Consider the following 22,691-nt stretch of genomic DNA (forward strand, 5'->3'; position numbering starts at 1 on the left):
CCTTCATGATTTGAAACATCCCTCAAAGTTCATTGCTCTAAGGAGAACAACCCCAGCTTTTCCAATCTCTGCATCAATGCCTGGAACTTTTCAATTAAATCTCCTCCTGCACTCTTTCCAAGGCCTTGACAGATCATATTGCCACGCCACATTATTCCTTCCAAAATGTGTCACTTCACCCTTCTCTGCATTAAAATGCAATTACCAACTGTCTGCCCATATGACCAGTCTGCAAATGTCCTGCCGGTCGTAGCACCGAGGGAGCGCTGGACTGCAGGAGTGTCAGTGTTGAGGGAATGCTGGGCTATTGGAAGGTGAGTACTGAGGGAGTGCTACACCGTTGGAGGAGTCAAAACTAAAGAAGTGCTGCACTGACGAAGGATCAGTGCAGTGGGAGTGCAGCCCTGTCTGCGGAGGAGTAGTAAGGGAGGCTGCACTGTCGGATGGGATCACTACTGGCGGAATGCTGCAGTGTCAGAGTCAGTACCGAGGGAGTGATGGACTACGGCAGTCCAGGACTGAGGGAATAACCGGCCAGCCCAATTCCGCTGATATACTCCATGGCCTCAAAGTTGATTTACGTTAAGTGCCCATCAAATTTCCTTTAGAAATTATTGATCATGTCAGCATCCACAACCTTCCTATGCAGCAATTTCAATGTTATTGTCACTTCCCGTGTTGAGAAAGACCTCCCTCCCGCCCTCACCCCCACCCTCTCCCCGCATCTTTTACACAAACACCTGGACCTACTTCTTTTACCATCAGCAAATGGGAACAGTTACTCTTTGTCTACCTGATCTAAACCTGCCAGAACCGTTTACAGTTCTAGAACATCGCCCCATAATCTCCGTTGCTCAAAAGAGAACAGTCCCAACTTCCCATCCAAACCTTGTAGTTAAACTCCTTCATCACCAGAAATACTCTGGTAAATCTCGTTTGCACCATCTCAAGGATCCTCCCATCTATCCAAAGTGTGCTGTCCAGAAACAGTTGGAAGCAAATGGAGACTTACGTTTACCAACATCACAGATTGCTGAACGAAATGGAAAAAAGAACAAGAATTTAGCATCAGAATGTTTTCTGTGATCACTGTGCAGATATAGATAGATGGAAGTCACATTGCCTTCTGGTTTATTGTGGGACCCGTTTTAATTGAGTCTTTAACATGAGGTTCACCATCATTTGCACACAGTTCTATATATATCTTGCATTATTTGTTTAGTTACTGACTGAATTGTTGAATTATCCACATGATTCATTTAGAATAAGACAGGGTCTACAGAAATGAATGTGTGTTGTTTGCAGCGAAAGTAAAATAGTATGTGTTTCACTCGTGGGCCTACCAGAATTGATGGTTAACGTGTTGCATTCGGTTGTATTCCTTCAGCATAGTGACCCCTTTGCATTCAACATACTTATTCGGTACCCAATCTTAGGCCCCGAACCTCAAGCAACTGCTGATGCTGTAGGATTTGTTCCTTTTCCTTCAGATGGAAGTGACAGGAATTGTCAGCCTGAATGCTTGTGTCATTGGCCTGCTTCCCCTCGCCATCGGCAAACCATAAAATCTTGATGTTATCAGGATAGTAGTCAGTTACAGGACAAATCGCAGTCACCTCCTCCCTTCTCTTTAATATCTTCTGTTCTGGAAAGGGTTCAAAGGCAGCTAACTTTGGCAATCTTAATCTCATGTCCTGTGTAGGAATTAAACAAAAATAAATGGTGAGAACATGGATGAGAGTTAAATCAGTATGAGAATTAATCAGTGAAACTTTTCAGACTTGGAACAATTTACTTCGTGGCAACTCCAAATTAAACCTCTCTGTTTCCTGACCACAATGTTATTCCTTATGAATAAAACACCTTATCAGTTGCAAACTGGGAGTGCATTGCACCTTTTAACCAAGAACCGCTAAAGCTGACAATCTGAACCATTCCTTGGTCATTGGATGATGCGAGGTTTGATGACCTATCGATCGGAAAAGTTTTATCTGACTTCTGGTCCAACGTGTTTTCAATTTACTGGTCTATCAATCCATCTGTTGCATTATCCAGGGCCCTTTCCAATCTCACTCTTGCCACTTCCCCGGAATGTAATCTTAAATACAGGCAGTGTAGCTATGAAACGGTACAACAAGGAGAAGGATATTGAGCCATGGTGCGGGTGCTGGTTCTTTGGTAAACTATCCAATTAATCCTATTCCCCAGCCTGCTCTTCTGCCACATTTCTGCAAAAGATTTTCGGTTATTTTTTTCTCCATTTCCATTGTGAAAGTTGCTTTTTCTCTATTTGTTCTTGGGATGTGAGCAACACCGGCAAGAACAGTTGCCCCCCCCCCCCCCCCACCCACCCTCCCAAAATTTCGGCGAGCAGGTAGTGTTGAGCGGCCTACAACTGAATAGCTGCTAGACCCATTTTAGAGGGCAGATAAGAGTCAACGACGTTGGTGTGGGTCTGGAGTCTGTTTTGGACCAGGCTGTGTAAACACGGCAGGTTTCTCCCCTAAAGAGCATTGATGCACAAGGTGGGTTTTGCTGCAATCTTGAAATTTCATGGTTTCTAGTACAGAGTGAGACTAGTGGTGAATTCCAGATGTATTAACTAATTGAATCGAAACTCAGCAGCTGCTATTGTGCAATTTGAATTCTTGTCTTGGAACATTAATTCACACCTCACTCTCAATTTTCAAAGTGCCCGGCTCAAAGTTGATTTTTTGGCCCCAACAGTTTTGCATTTTTACTGGGCTCCCCACTCTCGGGGACTCGCTTCTCTATTGTATGTCTTTAATTATGTGTTTTCCTTCATGCGTTTGATTTTTGCTTACACCTGATTATTGATCTGTATGTTTTTCTTATAAGAACATTATAAATGCAACGATAACTTCAACTTCCATTTCACCTTCTCTGCCCTAAGGAAAACAACCCCGATTTTTCTCATCACTCCATAAAAATCAAGCCCCTCAGCCTTGGTGTGATTCTATTAAATCTCCTCGATTCCCTCTGCAAGGCTTTGTGGCCAAGAATTGGACATAATACTCCAGCCGAGACCTAACCAGTGCTTAATAACGGCAAAACAAAAACAAAAATACCTGGAAAAACTCAGCAGGTCAGACAGCATCTGCGGAGAGGAACACAGTTAAAATTTCGAGTCCGTATGACTCTTCGGCAGAACTAAGGGAAAATAACCGCGAAACTACTTTCATGTAGCTATCGCCGTTGATGTGGTGAAGAATTCCCACGGCGTTCAGTGGAAGAGCAAATCAGGCAACAATTGGATAAGGGGCCAAGTACGAAAATACGATCATACTAATTAGGAGCATCCTATTCTATTTCCCTTTGCAGAATCATTGTCTCCTCCCCGCAACTTACCTTCATAGCTATTTTTGTGTTATCAGAAAATTTAACAACCATACATGATGAAAAATTAGCCAAACATGACTTCCCTTTCACAAAACCACGTTGACTGTGTCTGATTGCATTAGGGTTTTCTATTTGCACTTCTTTAGCCTCCTTAATAACAGATTCTAGCATTTTCCCAACCACAGAGGTTAGGCTAACTGGTCTGTCGTTCTCTTTCTGCCTCCTTCCTTTCTTAAACGGAGGACTTAAATTCGTTATTTTCCAATCTGATTGGCCCTTTTACAGAATCTAGGGAATTTGGGAAAATTACTACAAATGGATCCAGCAATGTCTCATACTCTGATTTCTCACTCCGTATTTTTTTTAGTAATTCTTTGTTGGTGTTTAATTTCTGCTCAATCATCTGACCTACAGCTAAGCTTCACAGAATTGTCCGCTTCTTCTTTAAATTTCACACTGCCTTAACTTCTTTAGTTATCCACGGATGGTGTATCCTTTTCCTAGTCTTCCTTTCTCAATGAGTGTTATGTAATCTATCCTTAAATATCTGCCACTGCAACTCTCCTCACTGTAACTTAATTTCCCAGTTCATTTTAGCCATCTTATTCCTCATACCCTCGTATTTGCCATTATTTAAAGTTAAAACACTAGTCTTAGAACCACCCATCTCTCCCTCAAACTGAATGCGAAATTCAATCATGTGATGGTCGCTGCTATATGCTCGAATGCTGTCAGGTCATTAATTAATCCTGCCTCATTGCACACTGCCACGTCTAGAATAGCCTGCCCTCTGGTTGGGTATAGAATGCGCTGCACTAAGAAATTGTCCCCAAAATATTTTGTGAATTAACCTTCCAGGCTACCTTTACAGATTTGATTCGCCTAATCTATGTGTGGATTAAAACCGCCCATATTATTGCTGTACCTTTCTTAGGAGTTCCCATTATTTCCTGCTGTAAACCCTATCCAACAATGTACTTATTGCTCAGGACCTAGAGACTAATCCCACAAGTCACTTCTTGCGTTTGTATTTGTTATATCGCCCTCGCTACTGATCCACTGACAGTGCATCACTCCCTCAGGACTTTCGTCCGGTAGTGCAGCACTCCATCGGAACTGATAATTGCATCGTTCCGTCGGTACCATGTGCCATGTTCTATCAGCCTTTGGGAAAGCCAGCATGGATTTTATATTCAGCTCTGGTTTGGAAACTGAATCTGGCCCTGTCTGGCTCACAAGTAAGAGGACTACGAACTGAAACACAGGTAAAAACCAAACACATGCCTCTTCCAGAGTCCAGTTCGATGATATCGGTCTGTTAAGCGACCTTTGTAAATAAAGCGTCACTTTAGAAATCCTCAATCGTGGAGCTGCAATGCAGGCGGAGTTCCTTGTTTTTTTTACTTTGTTTGATATTTAACTGGGTAATAGCCAATTTAGGTAGTTGGATGTATTGGCGAAAGCGGAGCGGTAGATGTCACCATTGCTTCAATGATACTGGCAGATATTTGATTCCCTTCCGCTTCCTGAGCCCCAGGCTCTGCAATTCCCTCCCTAAATGTCTTCACCTTCTCTCTTCCTCTAACACGGTCCCCCAAAGCTACCAAGCACCCATAACAGCTCCTTCTCTGACCTGATGTGAATGTTGATTGATATAACTTCCTTGGAAAATTTTGATTTCGGACAGTGAAGTTGCTATATAAATGCAAGTTGTTGTTCCTCATGTGGGTTTGGTGAGTTTTTGAACTGAAGACTCGCTTGCTTGCACCTCTGTGGTGCTACTGGCAGCACAGTAATAGGTCCCCTCATCTTCTGCCTTCGCCCCTGTTATGTTCAGGATCATGCTTTTCATACCGTTCCTCGTCGCTTGGTACCTATCAGAGACGCCGCTTTCTTTTTCTACGTCGGTGTTGTAGATGTATGAGCGCAGAAGCAGTCGCAAACCCCCGGCTTCCTTCTGTTGGTACCAATACATGTACTCTAGCGATTGACTCTGCCGGCAGTTGAACTCCGCACTTTTCCCCCGTTCAATGGACAGTCTCGTTGGGGATTGGGAGATCTGGTGCTCGCCCTGACAAATCACATCTGCAACAGAAAAAATGGGAACTAAATTTAAAGGGGTGGCTGGGAACGTTGTGGAAAGCAGATCAATGGCGCTCCTGTTAATAATGAGCAAATGGCACAGCAACATCATTGAATGAACATATTGGAGGTTAATTGGCAACACCCAAAAGCTGCTCTTCCAGAGTCTCCGCTCCACCATTACCTCCCACAAAATTGCGTCTCCCCGACTGGCACAGCGCTGAAGGCAGGGAGTTCAACTTCTAACATTCAGTTAAAACCTTTCAATTTCTGTGATAATAAACTCATATAATGGGGTCATAGGATCAAATGACTTACATGGCAGTAATACGACAATGATGCATGAATCGAGACCCAAATACATTCTGCGCAGATAGTGTTCGTCTCCGACCCTTGGTTTCCTGGTTTACTACAGCTTGCTGATTGTATCAACGGGCGATATTGCAGTTGCAACCTGCTCAGCTGGAAGTATATTAAAGCGCCGTGTGTGACTGATCAGTTCCTCTGATGCGTCGTCATATGTCAGCCGGTGCACAAGTGGAGGTTGCTTGGTTTAAGCGTCACTTCAGAGAGGAAAGCGTAATACCTAAGGGGACACTCCCACTGCAATAGGAAATAGGTGCTGCTGTGCCGGAAGAGAAAGTACCGAGGGAGAACTGTTCTGCCGAAGGGCTGTAAGGAGAGAATGCCGCACTTTTGGAAGTATCACATAGTAATGCCCTATTGGAGAAGTACAGAGGGATTACTGCAATGTCGGGGCGCCAGTACTGAATGAACGCTGAACATTCTTTCTGCTGCTCTTTCAGGCAGGTCCCTTATCCTCAATTTAGAAAAAAGCAGGACAATTCTCACAGTATCCTGGGGAACAATGTATCCCTCAAAGGACTTTACTGAAACAGGTTATCTGATAATTGTTACAATCCTGTTGTCGGAGCTTGCTTCTGCCTTTCCAGACTTCACAAAAGTTTCATTGTCCGTGATGCTGAGATAGTTAAAGGCTATCGAAATTGCTGCAAGTTAAACACATGCTTAAGGGAAAGTAAAACATCGAAAAAATTCTTTATATTCCCCGTGGGATGTGGGCGCCTGCTCTTGAACTGAGTAGCTTATTTTTACTAAGCCATTTACAGAGTCAACCACATCTGGAGTCACATGTAGGCCAGATAAGGACATCAGGTTTCCTTTCTCAAAGGTCATTAGTGAACTAGGTGGGCTTCTGTGACAATCAATGACAGTATCGTGATCATCATTAATCAGGATGGTTTTCAATTCTAGAATTGTTATTGATTGCATTTAAATTCCACCAGTTGCTATGGTGGGATTTGAACCCAAGTCAGCAAAGCACTCGCGTAACTTTTTGGATTATTAGCCCATTAATTTCACCACTACACACTGTCGCGCTGAGGGTCTTCCATATGTTGTGTAATGCACAGGAGATGAGGTAGTTCTCTCCATGCGCATAATTCCAATTGCAACTCTGGGAGAAATTCGCTGTCGCTGTGTCAAAATCCTTGAACTCCTTTCCGGAGAGCACGTGGATGCTTCTACAACACGTGGACAGCAGTGGTTCAACAAGGCAGCATACCACCACCTGCTCAAGGGCTGTTGGGTGTGTGCAATAAATATATTCGTTGAAGGGATGTGGCTAGGCTAGCTTTCATTGCCCACCCCTAATTGCCCTTGAGATGGTGGCGGTATGCTGCTTTAGGAAGTGATCTATGCGTCTGTCCCCTGCTGGCCGCGAACGACCTGCAATGGAATCTCAATGTCATCAGTTTCAGCATTTGGTTACCACGCGCCAACCGGTTCCATCTGGCGTAATCGAACCCCATTCGTAATCGCTACCTTTTTTCAGCGAGTGCAAACTTTTTTACTGGTATTAGTTGTAAGGTGCAAAAATGGGAAAATGCCTAGGCTTAATATCGTCCTTGGAAGTATTTCAACAAAAAATGGTCATTTATTGGAGCAATCTCCTTATGAAGACGTTGCTGACAGATCACACTGGGCGATCAAAGCCCCCATTTAAATGATCTCTTTCAGAAAATAATATTTTTTGATAGATGAGTAAGCTGACACATCTTTGACGCTTCGATCATTTTTGGCTTGATGCCTGGGATTGTAGACAAATTGGTGAATTTTCAGTTTGTTTTAACAATTCAATGCGTATTGGCGTTATTAACAAGTCCAACATTTATTGTCTATCCCAGGCTGCCCATGACAAAGTGGTGGTAAGCTGCTTTCCTGAATGCAACTGAATGGGTTAATAACCTCGTTCTGGAGCAACCCACTTCTGTGGGTTTCAAGGTACATGTAGGCCAAACAGGAGGAGGACGTACGAGGTCCTTTCCTAAAGGACATTGTGGAGCCAGATGCTGTTATTTTTTGCGAAAACCTAGTTGTTCTGACGTCACCAGTGTTGGTAATAGCATGATTACCGATTTATTGAATGAACTGAATTCAAATCTCCTCGGTATTCTTGACTTATGTCTCAGATCATTGTTCCAGGCTTCGAGATTACTAAACACCCCTGCTGCTGTTCAGTGAGCAATACCTTCATTATTGTAGATTGGGATTAATAGAATGGGAAAAGTGCAGCGAGATGCACTGTGATCTTTTCTGGGCCAATAATTTCTGTGTACCTACGAAATTTATTAGGATGTTTTGAGCATAAGCTCATAAGAAACAAAGGCAAGAGTAGGCCATTCTTGCCCTACAGCCTGCTACACTATTCCATTCGATCATGGCTGATCTGAATGTGGTCTGAATCCACTTTCCTGACGGCCCTACATAACTCTTGACTCCCCTGTACATCAAAACTCTGTCTAACGCAGCCTTGAATATATTCAATGACCCAGCATCAACTGCCCTCCGGGGAGAAGAATTCCAACAATTAAAGGCCCTGTAAACTTTCCCTCATCTCCCTCTGCAACAGGAGACACTGCCCTTTTAATCTGTGCCTCCTAGTTTGCCTCACAAGGGTAAACAGCTTCTCAGCATCGACCCTATTATCTCTCTCGGAATCTTAAATGTTTCAATAAGGTGATCTCCCATTCTTCTAAACTCCACTGGGTATATGCAGAAGCTACTGAAGCTTTCACCATAAATCAAGCCTTTGGTCTCATTAATGAACCTAGTGAACATTCTCGGAACTGCTTCCAGTGCAAATATATCCCTCCTCATGTAAGACTGGAACTTACACAGTGCTCCAAATGCGGTTTTACCAAGGTCTTGTAACGTTTACCCAGGATTTCACTGGTTTAATATTCCACCCCCTTTCAATAAATGCCAACATTCCATTTTCCTCCCTATTACCTTGCTGTACCTGAATGTTGATTTTTTGTGATTCTTGCACAAGGTCACCCAGATCCCTCTGCACCGCAGCATTCTGCGGTCTTTCTCCATTCACAATAATGCACTACTTTTCTATTCTTTCTGCCGAAGTTGACAACCTCAAATTTTCCCACATTCCTATCTTCCTTTTTTGCCCACTAACAACCTATCGCACCATTGCAGACTCTTTGTATCCTCCTCACAACTGAATTTACTTCTTGTTTTTGTATCATCAGCAAATTTGGCTAAAATGCAGTCTGTCGCTTAGTCTAAGTTATTAATATAGATTGTAAATAGTTGCGGTCATAACGCTGATCTTTGAGGCGCTCCATTAGTTCAGTTTACCAACCTGAAAAATAAGCCTTTATTAACTTTCTGTTTCCTGTTAGTTTCCCAAACAATGTCCAGGCTAAAATATAACCCCCACCATGATATCTCCTGTCGTAATTTTTTTTTGTGGCACGTTATCGAAAATCTTCTTAGAAGTGCAAATCAACTGCCTCCCTTCTGCCCGCTCTGTTTGTGACATACCCTTAGAACGCTAACAAATTTGTAAAACAGGATTTCACTTTCATAAAACCATGTCGACTCTGCATGATAGCATGGATGTTATCAATATATCCTGCTTCTAGTTCCTTAATTATGGATTTCAGCATTTTCCCTATTCCTGATGTTAAGCTCACTGGCCTAAAGTTTCCTGCTTTTGGTTCCCCCTCCTTTTTTGAGTAGATGTGTTGCATTTGCAATTTTCAAAGCCGCTAGAACCTTTTCAGAATTCTGGCAATATTGGAATTTGAATGCATTCGCTATTTTTGGAACACTTCGTTTAAAATCGTATGATGCGGCTTTCAGGCCCACTGGACTTGCCAGCGTGTAGTCACATTAGTTTACCTAACACATTTTCCCTAGCGATCGTGATTGTTTTAAGCTCCTCCTTTCTTTTCTTCTCGATTTTCTTTTCTTTGTGTCAAATACATTCAAAGCTTCGGCCAGTTTCTTGCTTACCATTATTAATTCCCCAGTCTCACCTCTGAGGGAATAACGCTTAGCTTAGTTGCTAGTTTCCAGGGTATTATACTTACAGCAGATTTAACTGTCTAGTTTTATATTTTGGGCGAGTTTACTTCAATTTATTTATCTTTAATATATTGTCAGTTATCCTTTGCTAGTTTATATACTTTTCCAAATTGGTTTTCTTGCTGCTAATTTTTGCAGTATTTTGCACCTTTTCTTTCAATTTAACAAAACCCTAAAGTTCTATATTTAGGCACTCATGCTACCCCATTCTTAGGAAATGCGTCATTCTCAATGGAATATACCTTTGTTGAGCATTATGAAATATTTTTCTGCCACTGCTTCTCTAAAGTCTTATCTTCCAACTTTTTTCCAGCTGCCTTTAACCAACTCTGTCTTCCTAACTTTGTAATTGCCTTTATTTTGGTTTAAGACTCTAGTTTCAGACCAAATGTCTCACATTAAAACTGAACGAGAGGGCAGGCATTGTTAGACCTGGTTCTGGAGAATGAGTTGGCCCAAGTGGATACAAGTGAGGAGCGTTTAGAGGACAGTGACCATTCTATCATAAGGTTTGGGTTAATCATGGAAAAAGGCAGGGAACAATCCAGAGCAGGGATAATTAATTGGGGAAAGCCAACTTCGATGGGATGAGAATGCATCTGAGTCGACTGAGTTGGAATCAAATATTGGCAGAAAAGACGTGGCTGAACACTGGGCTCCCTTCAAAGGATGGTATTGCAGGCAGCGTTAAGGTATATTCCCTTGAATGGGAAAATGTGTACAAGTAAATCTAGAACACTCTGGATGATGAGAGAAATAGAGGCAAAGATGAATAGGAAGAAGTACACCTACGACACATGTCAGGCAGAAAATACAATGAGGAATCAAGCTAAATATAAAAGGACCATTGGGGAAATGAAAAAAATAATGATCAAATATCCAAGGAGGGAGCATGAAAAGAGACTGGCTGTTAACATAAAAGGGAATCCCAAGATCTTCTCTAAGCATGTTAATAATGAAAGGGTGGTAAAATAAAGGGCAAAGCAAATTAGGGATAAAAGAGGATATTTTCATGTGGAGGCAGGGGAAGTTGTGGAGATATTAAATGAGTACTTTGCATCCGTCTTTACAAAGGAAGAAGATGCTACCCAGGCCAAGATGAGAGAGGAGGCAACTCGTACACTCGGGGAATTTATAATTGAGAACAGGGAGGCATTAGAAAGGTTATCTTTAATTAAAATTGAGAAGGCACCAGGACCGGATGAGGTGTATCTGAGGATACTGAGAGAGGTGAGAGTGGGAATTTCAGAGGCACTGGTGGTACTCTTCCAGTCTTCCTTATAGACGGGGTGGTGCTGGATTGCTGGAAAATTGTGAATGCTAAACCCCTGTTCAAAAAGGTGTGCAAGGATAAAGCTCGTAACTACAGATCAGTCAGTTTGATTTCAGTCGTATGGAAACTTCTGGAAACTATAGTTTGGGAGGAAATGAATAGCCAGTTAGACCGATTTAGGTTAATTAAAGAAAACCAGCATGGATTCATTAAGGGAAAATCATGTTTAACTAACTTGCTGGGGTTATTTTTGAGGAGGTAACAAAGAAGGTTGATAAAGTCAATGCTGTTGATGTGGTGTATATGGATTTTCAAAGGGCATTTGACAGTGTCAGACAACAGATTTGTGAGCAAAATTCTCGCTCATGGAATAAAAGGGAAAGTAGGCACTTGCATAAGGAATTGGCCGATGGACTGGAAACAGAGAGCAGTCATAAATGGTTGTTTTTCAGATTGGAGGAAGGTCTGTAGTGGAGTTCCCTGGGGGTTAGTGTTTGCATGCTTGCTGTTCCTGATATACATTAATGACCTAGACTGTGGTGTGCAGGGCATAAGTTCAACATTTGCGGATGATATGAAGATTGGGAACATTGTCAACTGTGATGGGGATAGTCTTGAACTTCAAAAGGGCATAGACATGTTGATGGATTGTGTGGACAATTGGCAGATGAAGTTCAATGTGGAGAAGTATGAGGTGATTCATTTTGGCCAGAAGAATGTAGAGAGACAGAGTGAAATACAGGGAGAAGCTCTAAAGGAGGTGCAGGAACAGAAGGATCTCGGTGTATATGTGCATTAGTCATTGAAGGTGGCAGGGCGTGTCGAGAGAGCAGTTAATAAAGCATATTGTATCCTCGGTTTGATTAATAGGGGCATTGGGTACAACAGTAAGGAGGTCTTGTTGAACAGGTGTAAGACACCAGTTATGTCTCATCTGGAGTACTGCATCCAGTTCTGGGCGCTATATCTGAGGAAGGATGTGAAGCATTGGAGGGAGTGCAGAGGAGATTCACAAGAATGAGTCCAGTGATAAAGAACTGTAACGATGGACATAGATTGGAGATGTTGGGACCATTTTCTATGGAGGAAGGAAGGCCAAGAGGAGACTTGATAGCAGGATTCAAGATCATCAGGTGTATGGGCAAGGTAAGTAGTAAGGAACATCTCCCACTCAACAGTACATCGACAACTAAAGGGCACAGATTCATAATAATGGGAAAAATGAGTAAATTTGATGTGAATAACAGAATTTTTCACCCAAAGGGTGGTTGGAGTCTGGAATGAACTTCCTGAAAGGGTGGTAGAGGCAGGCTCAGTCGAGGTGTACTGAAAAGAAAAAATATGCAAGGTTAAAGGATAAGGCAGGGGAGTGGTCTATCAGAGAGCCAGTGCAAACTCCCTGGGCCGAATGAACTCCATCTGCACTGTAAAGATACTGCTATTCTGTGAAAGTGAAACTTGATCATGTCATGACAATTTTCGCCCAGAGGATCCATTACTCTGAGGTAATTAATAAATCCTGTCTAATCACACATTACAGGCGTAGAATCGTATGCTCCCAGGTGCTTTCTAGATGCATTGCTCTAACAATTTGTCCCAAATACACTCTATGAACTCATCTTCCAGGCCACCTCTACGAACTCGATTTGTCACATCTGCATGAAGATTAAAACCTCCCACAACTGATGCAGTACCTTTCTTAGAAGATGCCATTATTTCTTAACTTATAGCCCGTGTTATAGTGTTCCTACCATCGGGCCAAAACGCTACTCCCACCAATGAATTACATTCTTTGCTTTATTTTCTCCCCTTACAAAACTGACTCGACATCTTAATATTCTGACACAGGATCATTTCTCACTAATGTAGTGATCACATCCTTTATCAACAGAGCTGCCTCACCTGTTCTTGTTCCTTAGCTTTCTGAAATGTCAAACAACTTGCAATAGTCACTTCCCGGCCTTTGTCACCTTGCAGCCAAATCTCTAAAGGGCTGTCACATTATTCACATTGATATTGATTAATTTCTGTCAATATGTACACCTTGTTACGAAAACTGTGTGCATTTAGATTTAAATTAAATCAGACATTTTTAATTTTGTCCTTTGTTTTATCATTTTTTCCCTATTCTGGTCTTAACTGTTTGTGCACTTTTACATTCATGCATTCTCTCCCTTGCTGTGATAATCTCCTGCATTGCTGGCATTCACTATTGCCTTGTCCTTTCTCCTTAACTTTAAATTTTCTCCCACGTGAATCCCCCACGCAACTATTAGGTTTCAAGCCCCCTTTACAACCCCAGTTATACGATTGGCCAGCAGACTGGTCGCTGTGTGGTTCAGCTTAAGTTTGCTCAATGATACAGCTCCCCCTTTCCCCATTACTCGTATCAGCGCCTGAAAAATCAAAATCCATCACTCTTATACGCAAGTTTTAGCCACTCATTCAACTCTAGGCTCTTAGTTACCTTGTGACAATTTGCCCGTGGCTCGGATAGTTATCTGGGGATTATTGCCTTGGTGGTTTTGCTTTCTTAATGTATCCACCGTTGCTCGCACTTCCTCAGCAGAACCTCTTTCTTAGTCCCAGCTACGACTTCAGTACCCACATGGACCACAATTAGTGGATCCTTCCTCTCCCATTTCATGTTATTTTATCATTGGAATTTTAAAAATGTTCCTCTGTATTCCAATATCCAAGTGAGTTCCACATATTTACATTGTAAAAGTAGTAGTCCTGCCGACGACCATCGGGCAACACTGCCATAATCCATTCTGAAAAGCAACCATTTCCTGCGATTCGACTTTTTTGTCCTTAAGCCACTTTTTATCCAGGCTGACACTGAACCTCTTCTCCCATAAGCCCTAATTTTGTTAACCACAGTTTAAGTGCAGCACTTGATGAAAAACTTTCTTATAATCCATAGAGTCAACGTGTGGCTCCAGATTCACAGTAAAGTGGTTGACTCATAAATGCTTTTTGAAAAGCCCTAGCTAGCCATTCAGTTCAAGGCAGTTAAGGAAGGGCAAGAAATGCCAGCCTAGTCAGTCACCCAAATCCCATGAAATAATACATTTTTTTAAAAGCTGTTTCAACGTTTTGTGTTACATTATCAAAAAAATCAATTCGTCAATCACCATCTGCTTGTTTACAGTTCGACTGGTATTTGGAATGAGGATCGGGCTTGTTACAATTTCAAAAGGAATCTAGAAAAAGATACTTCATTGTGAAAAAGGAGATGGTGCAAAGTGACATGAACGGCAGCAGCTGGGCCATAAGTCACCTCAATGAAAGTGTTCAAAATCCATCTCTTCTGTATCTGCCTAAATGCATTTCTGAAATGCAGTCAAAAAGAATCTGTATCGACCAGAATTGTCTTTCTGTCTTTGAGACTGGGAAGGGGTTGGGGGGTTGGGTGGGTGGGGCGGGGGGGGGGGGGGGCGCGGGGGGTGGTGGTGCGGTGTGTGGGTGGTGGGTGGGGGGTGGGGGTGGGTTTAAAATCTTAACTAGAATCTATCCAATCTTAGAAATGTGCCATTCAGTAAACTCGGAATGATAAATGGGCTACTGTGTAACAATCATAAAGGAGGAAATCAAAACTACATCACAAAGAAGATGGATTAAAAATAATAACTGGATCAAAAGTAACAACAAAACGATGAGAACAGTACTGCAGGTTTATGGAATTTATGGCTGGACCAATGAAGCAAGCGAGCGCAGCAAAAACAGCAAGAATAGAACGAAAATATCTTCAAACTCCCTGGCTTCAGTGCTGCTTATATGTGAAGAGGATTATTTGGAACTCTTCCCTTGACAAACAAAGATATTTCACCAATGCTACAACCCCCACCCCTCACGCCCTCCCCCGCCCCCTCAAATCTCTCTCCCTCTCTTTCCGTGGAGAAGTTTAAACCTGTCAATGTGGAGGTGATGATCTGACACCCACTGTGGAATAATGTTAATAATAACAGAGCCCGCCCCTAACCCAGTGACGCAATAAGGGCCAATTGAAACTGTTGTTAATTAATGAAGAATTTCAGTTCACCCCTTCCTTGATGACATTCTTGACACCAAAGTTATTTAAGCAGCTGACAAATTGTCCAAATTCCGTTTGGAAGCCACTAATTGGTCTGCCTTCACAAACCCCCAGGATATGCATTCCAGATGCTAACCGATTACCACTTGAAACGGTTTTCCCTAACGTCATCGTTGGTACTTTTGCCATTCACCATAAATCGGTGTGCCCTGCTTCTCGATCCTTCCGCCAATGGGAACAGGCTTTTCCTGTCTGCTCCCCCCTGACGCCTCATGCTTTGGAACATCTCTATCAAATATCACCAGAAGCTTTTGTCCTCCAAGAAGCTTCTCCAAACAATTCATGTAACCGGCGTCCCTTATCCCCACAACCATTCTCGTAAATCTTTCCTGCAGGATTTCCGTTCATATCCCTCCTAAAATATGGAGCCCGGAACTGGACACTGTACTCCAGTTGAGACCAAAACAGTGCTTTGTAAAGGTCCAACATACCTTCCTCGCTTTTGCACGCTTATTTCTCGATTTGCAAAGCTCACGATTCCAGATGCCTGATCAACTGCTTTCTCAGCCACCACTGCCACACTAAACGATTCTATGCACAGATTCCTCAGCTCCCTCTGCTCTTGCGTTCCTTTAGAGTTTAGAATCCTTTATTTACATCACCTTTGCTCGTTATTCCGACCAAATGCATCACATCGCACATCTTCACGAATAATGAACAATATATTATTTTCAATCATAACCAGATGCTGATGATCGGGAAAACAATATGATACTCTCAAACTGTTGGAATCAATAATCACGGAATAATATTATAAGATGATACGATCTATCTATCATCCGTCTGCCCATCTCTCTCTTTTTCAGACTACCGAACCATTAATTAGCTATCTATTGAACCATTGGACTAGAGGTGAAAGATATAGATATAAGATACAAAGACGAGACCAAGTTAGTCTCTGAGACCACAAAAGGTCGAACACAACACTATGGCTACAGAAATGACATTAGTAGTCACTGCCACGACGCACACCGGGCATGAATCATTGTGCTCCATCACTTGCAGCGTAGTAATACGTCACCGTGTCATCGCAGTCTACAGTCAGAATTTTAAGAATGTATCTTTTGAGTTAGGGTCTCACCACCTCGAATCACGTTTCCAACCCAGCCTTAAAAGCCAGTTCACTCCCAGACACGTTCATCACCACAAGCTTGAGGCCCTGTGCATGGTACTGGCGGTACCAGAGCATGCTGATATGATGGGTGCCCTCCTGTTGACATTTTGTGTTGTGTTGTCCCCTCGTCCCGCGGCCAATTGTTTGGGAACCTGAGATACTGAAGCACATCGACAATAGTCTGAAGCGGGAGACAAGGCACAGCATTCAGTTAATGCAGCAACATCAGAGAAAAGGCTGGATAACTCGGGTTCCGGTATATCACAGAACATTTTCCAATAAATGAGAGCTTAGGAGTTAGGCAGCACATGAAGCAAGGCATTCAGCCCATCGTGTTTGTGACAGCTATTTGAAAGACGTATCCAATCAGTCCCAATCCTCGAATGTTCTCCTGTAAATTTAGCTTTCAACGCAATTTAATCACAATTATTTATTTTTTTTAGAAAATAGAAAAAGAATCGCCTGGTAGAATATACATCGGTTCCACAACCAAATGTTTGAATATAATAATTTAATGCCATTCTACATATAAAAAAATAAATAAACTGAATGAATGATGTTATATACAGATCATTAATTATATTTGCTGACGGAACTAAGTTAAACTACAATAAAAACAGCGATTGGAAGTTCGTTAACACCGCATGAGCAATGCAAAGGCAAAGAGCAGGAGACTCAATTCCATCTTCCTAGGAAATGTAAAGTAATGGCCGGCAGAGGGAGGAGGAGAAAGAAAATATAGAGCCTATTGTTGAGGACACCCGTGAAACGTGTGGAAATGGCGTCACAGATAATACAGATCACCCTATCTGAATGCTACGAACGGGAGTAAATTATTATGCTACGGAATTGATTCAAATGTTTTGATTTCTACCAGCTTCTGATCTATCTCGTTTATGATAGAAGTGTTTTGGATATTTCAGGTTCGAAATGAAAGCTAAATACGGCATGCTGGAAATCTGAAATAAATTTCGGGTTCTAAAGAGGAGCTTTTTTTTTTAACGGGGGAAAGCGCGAACGCAGTCCTCCACTTTTTCAGTCGCGTGTCCCGCATTTGAGGACATCGCAGGCGTCAGCACACCCGGAGTGCAATGAGGTAGCCTCATCCAGGGAGCACAATCTTCTTGATTATTGTTTCTCCCTTGCCATGTAAGCCTCATTAGACTCAAAAATGTAGGCCGTACCTTCCGAGCTCCGCAGCCTGGAATTTGGGTGGTACCCCAGAAATGCGCTGGGAAACCCGTCCCGGAACTTTCAAAGGAGGGATTTGCAATGCAATTGCCCAGAAGTGCAAACTTTCTATGACTGCCCTGCACCGGGAACCAACGTAAAATGCGATTTATTCGCAAACTTCAGGTGGTTCTGGCTGGGTTAGACAAATAGTTAGTCAGAAAAAGTTGGAAGAATTAATACCTCTTCTAACTTCTGGGTAACGATACCAAAGGCACAGAACCCCCCCACCCGCGCCACGTGACGATACCCCCGCCACCGAGCTTCCAGGAAACTCCCCCCCACCCCCCCAACGCCCCAAAACCCCAGCAACCCCCGCGAAACTTTCGACAAACCCCCTACACATTATCCCCCCCCCAACACCCCCCACCCCCCCACACCCCAACCCGGCACCGCATGGGATTTCACCCAATCCGGCCCGATTCGGTGTTCCCCATCACTCCCTGCGGGCCCGACGCCCACTCGACCCGACACCCACCATCCAGACGCACCCCGCCCTCCACAGCCTGACCCGACTGGACACGCACCTCGCCTACGCAGGTCTTACCGCCTTCCCGACCCGGCAGGGCCTCAGCCTCGACCACCAACGCCATCCCCCGTGGAAATCCAGCTCTCCACCCGACCGCTGATGCCCAATTCACGCCCCACCTTTCCTAATGTACAACACCTTGCCCACCCTGGTGTCTGACAACCCCTCCCAACCCACCGACCTCCCCTCCCCATGTCCAACGTCCACTACCCTCCGATGTCGGCTGCCCCCACACCTCGCCGATGTCCGACATACTCCACTCCTCCCCCGATGTCCGACCCTGCACCCCCAATATCCCTCCACCCCTCCTTTGCCCCCACCTATCGCTGGGCTTCTATCCAGCTGCACCTGCCTCACCCCCTTAAACAGTATAAATATCATCACATTTCCACTTCAGCTCTGAAGAAGGGTCAGACGGACTGGAAACATTAACTCTGTTTCTCTCTCCACAGATGCTGCTAGACCGGCTCCATTTTAGAAGTTAGTCGATATTTCCAGTTGATGCTGGGTGTGTAACGGACATTACCTACAAAACGAATGTACAATATCCAACTTCAGTTCTTAACTTACTCCGATAAAGCAGGTGTCATCAACAAATAACCTGCATAGTAAAATTAGCTTGCAGTTAGTTAAGAAACAACATGATTATGTTGTTATACTGAGAACATCTAATGCCAACAAATATTTTAGTCGATAAAAGAACGTTGAACGGCTTTTGAGAGCACGTGCAGATTGAAATAAATTCCGGTTGTTAAATATTTGATTGCTTTATTTATTATTGCTCGATAGCACTATGCACAAATAGCACAATACAATTTAGCTAATAGTTTTCCTGAAAGCAAGATCCCAGGACAATATCTAGAAATATTCCACATATCTCACTCGGGGCCAGAAACTGAGCGGAGGCGTGCAAATCTAGATGCGTGACTCAGGGCAACGGGCAATGTAATTCCTGAACCAAGCTGATTATGGGTCATAGGCAAATGGCAACATCGGCGCCTGAAGTCAGGTAAGTAAATAGAAAGAAAAAGAGCATACGTTTCTGGAGAGCGTCTGATGATCTCGAGGCAAACAATGCGCTTTCCAACCAGAGAAGGAACATTTGGAAGTGCAGACAATGCTGTATTATTTGCATGCTCCACTGTTATATTGGCCTTTTGGACACTTGGAGAACAGACAATATATTTTCAAACAGCTCTCGTGAGAAATGCTATGTCCAACTGGGAAGGCAAATTAAGCCTCGGTTGAATTATTTCCTCACTACTGACCCTCCAACGATTTAAGCACTGACCATCTGACAGTGCAGCGCGGCCTCAGTAGAGACTCTCCAATACTGCATCTTCCCCCTTAGTTTTGCACTAGGCTATCAACGTAAATTATTCATCAACATAATGACTTGGGACTGTTAGTGCACATTGAATGACAAGAGGGATAATTGACTTCTGTTATGAGCAGAGACTTGCATTGACATCCTTGGAGCAGAGATGGTTAAAGAGAGATTTAGCAGAATTGTACCAGAATTGAGGGGCATCAGTTATGTGGGGAGACTGGAGAAGATAGTATGCAAGATAATGGGAAGATTTAGCACTTAATGCGCATCAGTTCGATAGAGAATTTATGCATAAATTGTTTCCGCTGGCAGGAGAAGTCCGTTTGACCGGCACTCTGTGCACTATATTAAACATTCACTCTCTCCACCACCGAATAAGAGTGCCAGCAGTATGTTCCACCTACAAGATGCACGGCAGCAACTGACAAAGGCTCCCTCGACAGCACCTAACAACTCGCGACATCTACCTTCCAGCAGGAGAAGGACAACAGAGACATGGGAACATGAAAGTTCCCCTCCAAGCCACACGCTATTCTAGCTTGAGATTAGACCCCGGCTCCCTCACTGTCACTGGTTCAAGAAGGCGGCTCACCAGCAATACATTTAGGGATGGGCAACAAGTGGTCTCTTATCAGCAACGCCCACATCCCATGAATTAATTTTTTAAAAATATTCGTAGGCAGAGAAATCAGAATCAGCATGGTTGGTAAAAGCAGCAAGGCACAGGGGGAGGTGGTGACGTAGGTGACGTTTCTGAGTTAGGTATCCAATAGGCGCTGTCTAATTCTCTGGGAACTGTGTTCAAATACTATGGCAGCTCGAATTTTGATTTGTAAAAATTTCTTTGGAAAGGAGATGTGCCACCTTTACCTGGCGTACATGTGAATCCAGGTCTACAGCGACGTGTCTGCCTCTTAAACTTCCCGCTGAAATGTACTAGTAAGCTACTCAGTTCAAGGGAAATTGGGATGGGCAGCAAAAATTTATCTTGTCAGCGAAGCCCGCATCGCATCAAAAATGTTTTTAAAGGGATCAGGGCAATTAATTTCAATCGATGTGCTATTGCAGTAGAGGAAGCGAGGCCTGAAAGTGTGACGGAGACAGATTGAATAGTAATTTTCAAAAATGAATTGTATGAAACATTTGAAAACCTAATGCAACGCTATTGGGAAAGAGAAAGTGCTAAGAATAATTGAATAGAGGGGCGAAAATTAAGGTTCTCGATTAAAGATACTTTACTAACAAATCTAATAGGGGATTCAGATGCAACCTCTACCTAAAGAGTGGTGAGAATATATAACTCACTGCCATAGTAAATTGATTGTGCCGAACAGCATAGATGGCTTTAGTGGAGAAGTTAGTTAAGGATGTGAGGGAGATGAGACTGGACGAGTCCTGATAGGGTAAAATTAAGAGGATTGAGATGAGATTTGTGTGAGAATATTGAATAACTCCTTCAAAGCGCCGGGCCCGGACTTAAATGTAAATGACCCTGACCTGTGAGCTATGATTCCATGATACATAAAAGTGCCTCCCTGCTTCAAGCAGAGGAGGTTTAATTTCCCATCTGAGAACAGAGTTTTAAAGGGTTAATTTGTTCGCAGTGTAGAACTCTTGGATGCTTTGAAAATTGTTCAAAAGACAGCTACAGTCTGATAGACAAATGGTTTAACGGTTTTCAATAAATGCTTAAACCGCCATCAGGAGCCAGGTGTGCCAGTGAGAAATGAATCTGGACAGGTGTCTCGATTTTGCACTGTGAATCAACTGTTACTCTTTTAGCGGTTCTAAGATTAATTATTTCCTGTCTGGATAGATTTGCTCCTCTTACAGCAGTGAAGTCAGGGGAAATTTGAAAGAGGAGTTGAAAATCATGAAGCGTTTTGATAAAGTAAATAATGAGACACAGAGCAGGATGGCCGTTAACCAGGGATTTAAAGTAATGGCATAAGAACCAAGGTGGGAGCATAGGGACATAGGAGCAGGAGTGGACCATTCGGCCTCTCGAGCCCGCTCCTCCATTTCACCAGTTCATGGCTGTCCTACTTCAACGCCACTTTCCCGCACGATTCCCAGATTCCTTGATCAGTACGTCAGTGGAGATCAGTAGAATCATTCTCTACAGCGAATTACTGTCACCTGGAATGATTCTGCTAGAAGGGGCTGCGGAAGCAAATTCGATAGTAACTTTTAAAAGAGAATTAGAGAAGTATATGAAGCGGAATATTTTCAGTGCTATTGGGAACGTCTCAGGAGAATGCGAATTGGAAAGCAAAGGCAAGCACTATGGACAGAATGGTCTTCCCTCGAGCGGCATAATTTTATGATTCTATGATAATAAGCGCATCTCTGGCCGCCAGTGCAACAAAGGGAACACCGGCTGGGACAACCACTTCACTGGATGTAATGGCCCTGGGAAAAATTCAAGGTCATAGTCGGGAGTTTTGTGTAATTCCTTGCCACACACTTCCGTCCGTTCTTTCAATGGGAGAATTAACCCATTTCCCCAACTCGTCACCCGCTCGGAAAATTCACATTATATTAACGCAACAGTGCTGCTGAATTCTATTAATTAAAAATACATTGATGTAATCTGAATGGAAAAAGAGCAAGATGGTGAATCAAGATTAATAAAACGCCAATCATGATTTATATTATTTACTTAAATGCTGGAATATAATTAATTACGTTAGGTAGGTAAATAAATATTTTGATAGATGAGAGCACTATGACAGTTGAAATCTTGATAACAGGTAGAAAGTTAGTTCCATAGATAGATAGATAGATAGATTGATACATAAACAGGCAGGCAGACAGATAGTTAGATACACACAGGGAGACAAAGATACTAACAGACATACAGAAAGATGGATATATCTACCATAGGTTTTTATGATCCATTTAGGGTTTTTGTTGAGCTCCCCCATCTCTGCGTCACTGTGTTTACTCCAGGCGCAATAATACACAGCCGAGTGATTGGCCCACAAGCTGGTAGTCTCCAGGTAAAAGTGGGTGTTGTCGGATTTTCTGGCGGTGAATCCGTCCACCTCATCGGATGGAGTGACTGTTCCAATGTAGGAATAAAAAAGGTTCTGAGGCTCACGGCCAGGATGCCATCGGTACCAGTAGAAATTGCTGCTAGCATCTGCTTCTGTGTCAAGGCACTCGATGCTGACTGGAGTGCCCGGGGGACTAGATATGTAAGCGGGAGACTGTTAGACATGCACGTCCGCAACATCTGTAAAACAGAGAACGAAAAGACAAGTGTTT

The 22,691-nt window shown here is 43.0% G+C and overlaps 1 pseudogene and 1 gene segment (V, D, J or C); both read right to left on the minus strand.

The window, feature by feature from the left end:
* Positions 1–4,992: 4,992 nt before the first annotated feature.
* LOC121272482 lies at positions 4,993–5,924 on the minus strand. The segment is given in 2 exon segments: positions 4,993–5,445; positions 5,761–5,924. Coding segments are annotated over 2 exon segments (411 nt in total).
* An 11,410-nt stretch (positions 5,925–17,334) lies between these two features.
* LOC121272743 lies at positions 17,335–17,489 on the minus strand (annotated as a pseudogene).
* Between the last annotated feature and the right edge of the window lie 5,202 nt (positions 17,490–22,691).

This window comes from Carcharodon carcharias, chromosome 34 (genome assembly GCF_017639515.1).
Source record: "Carcharodon carcharias isolate sCarCar2 chromosome 34, sCarCar2.pri, whole genome shotgun sequence".
In the NCBI taxonomy this organism is placed as follows: Eukaryota; Metazoa; Chordata; class Chondrichthyes; order Lamniformes; family Lamnidae; genus Carcharodon; species Carcharodon carcharias.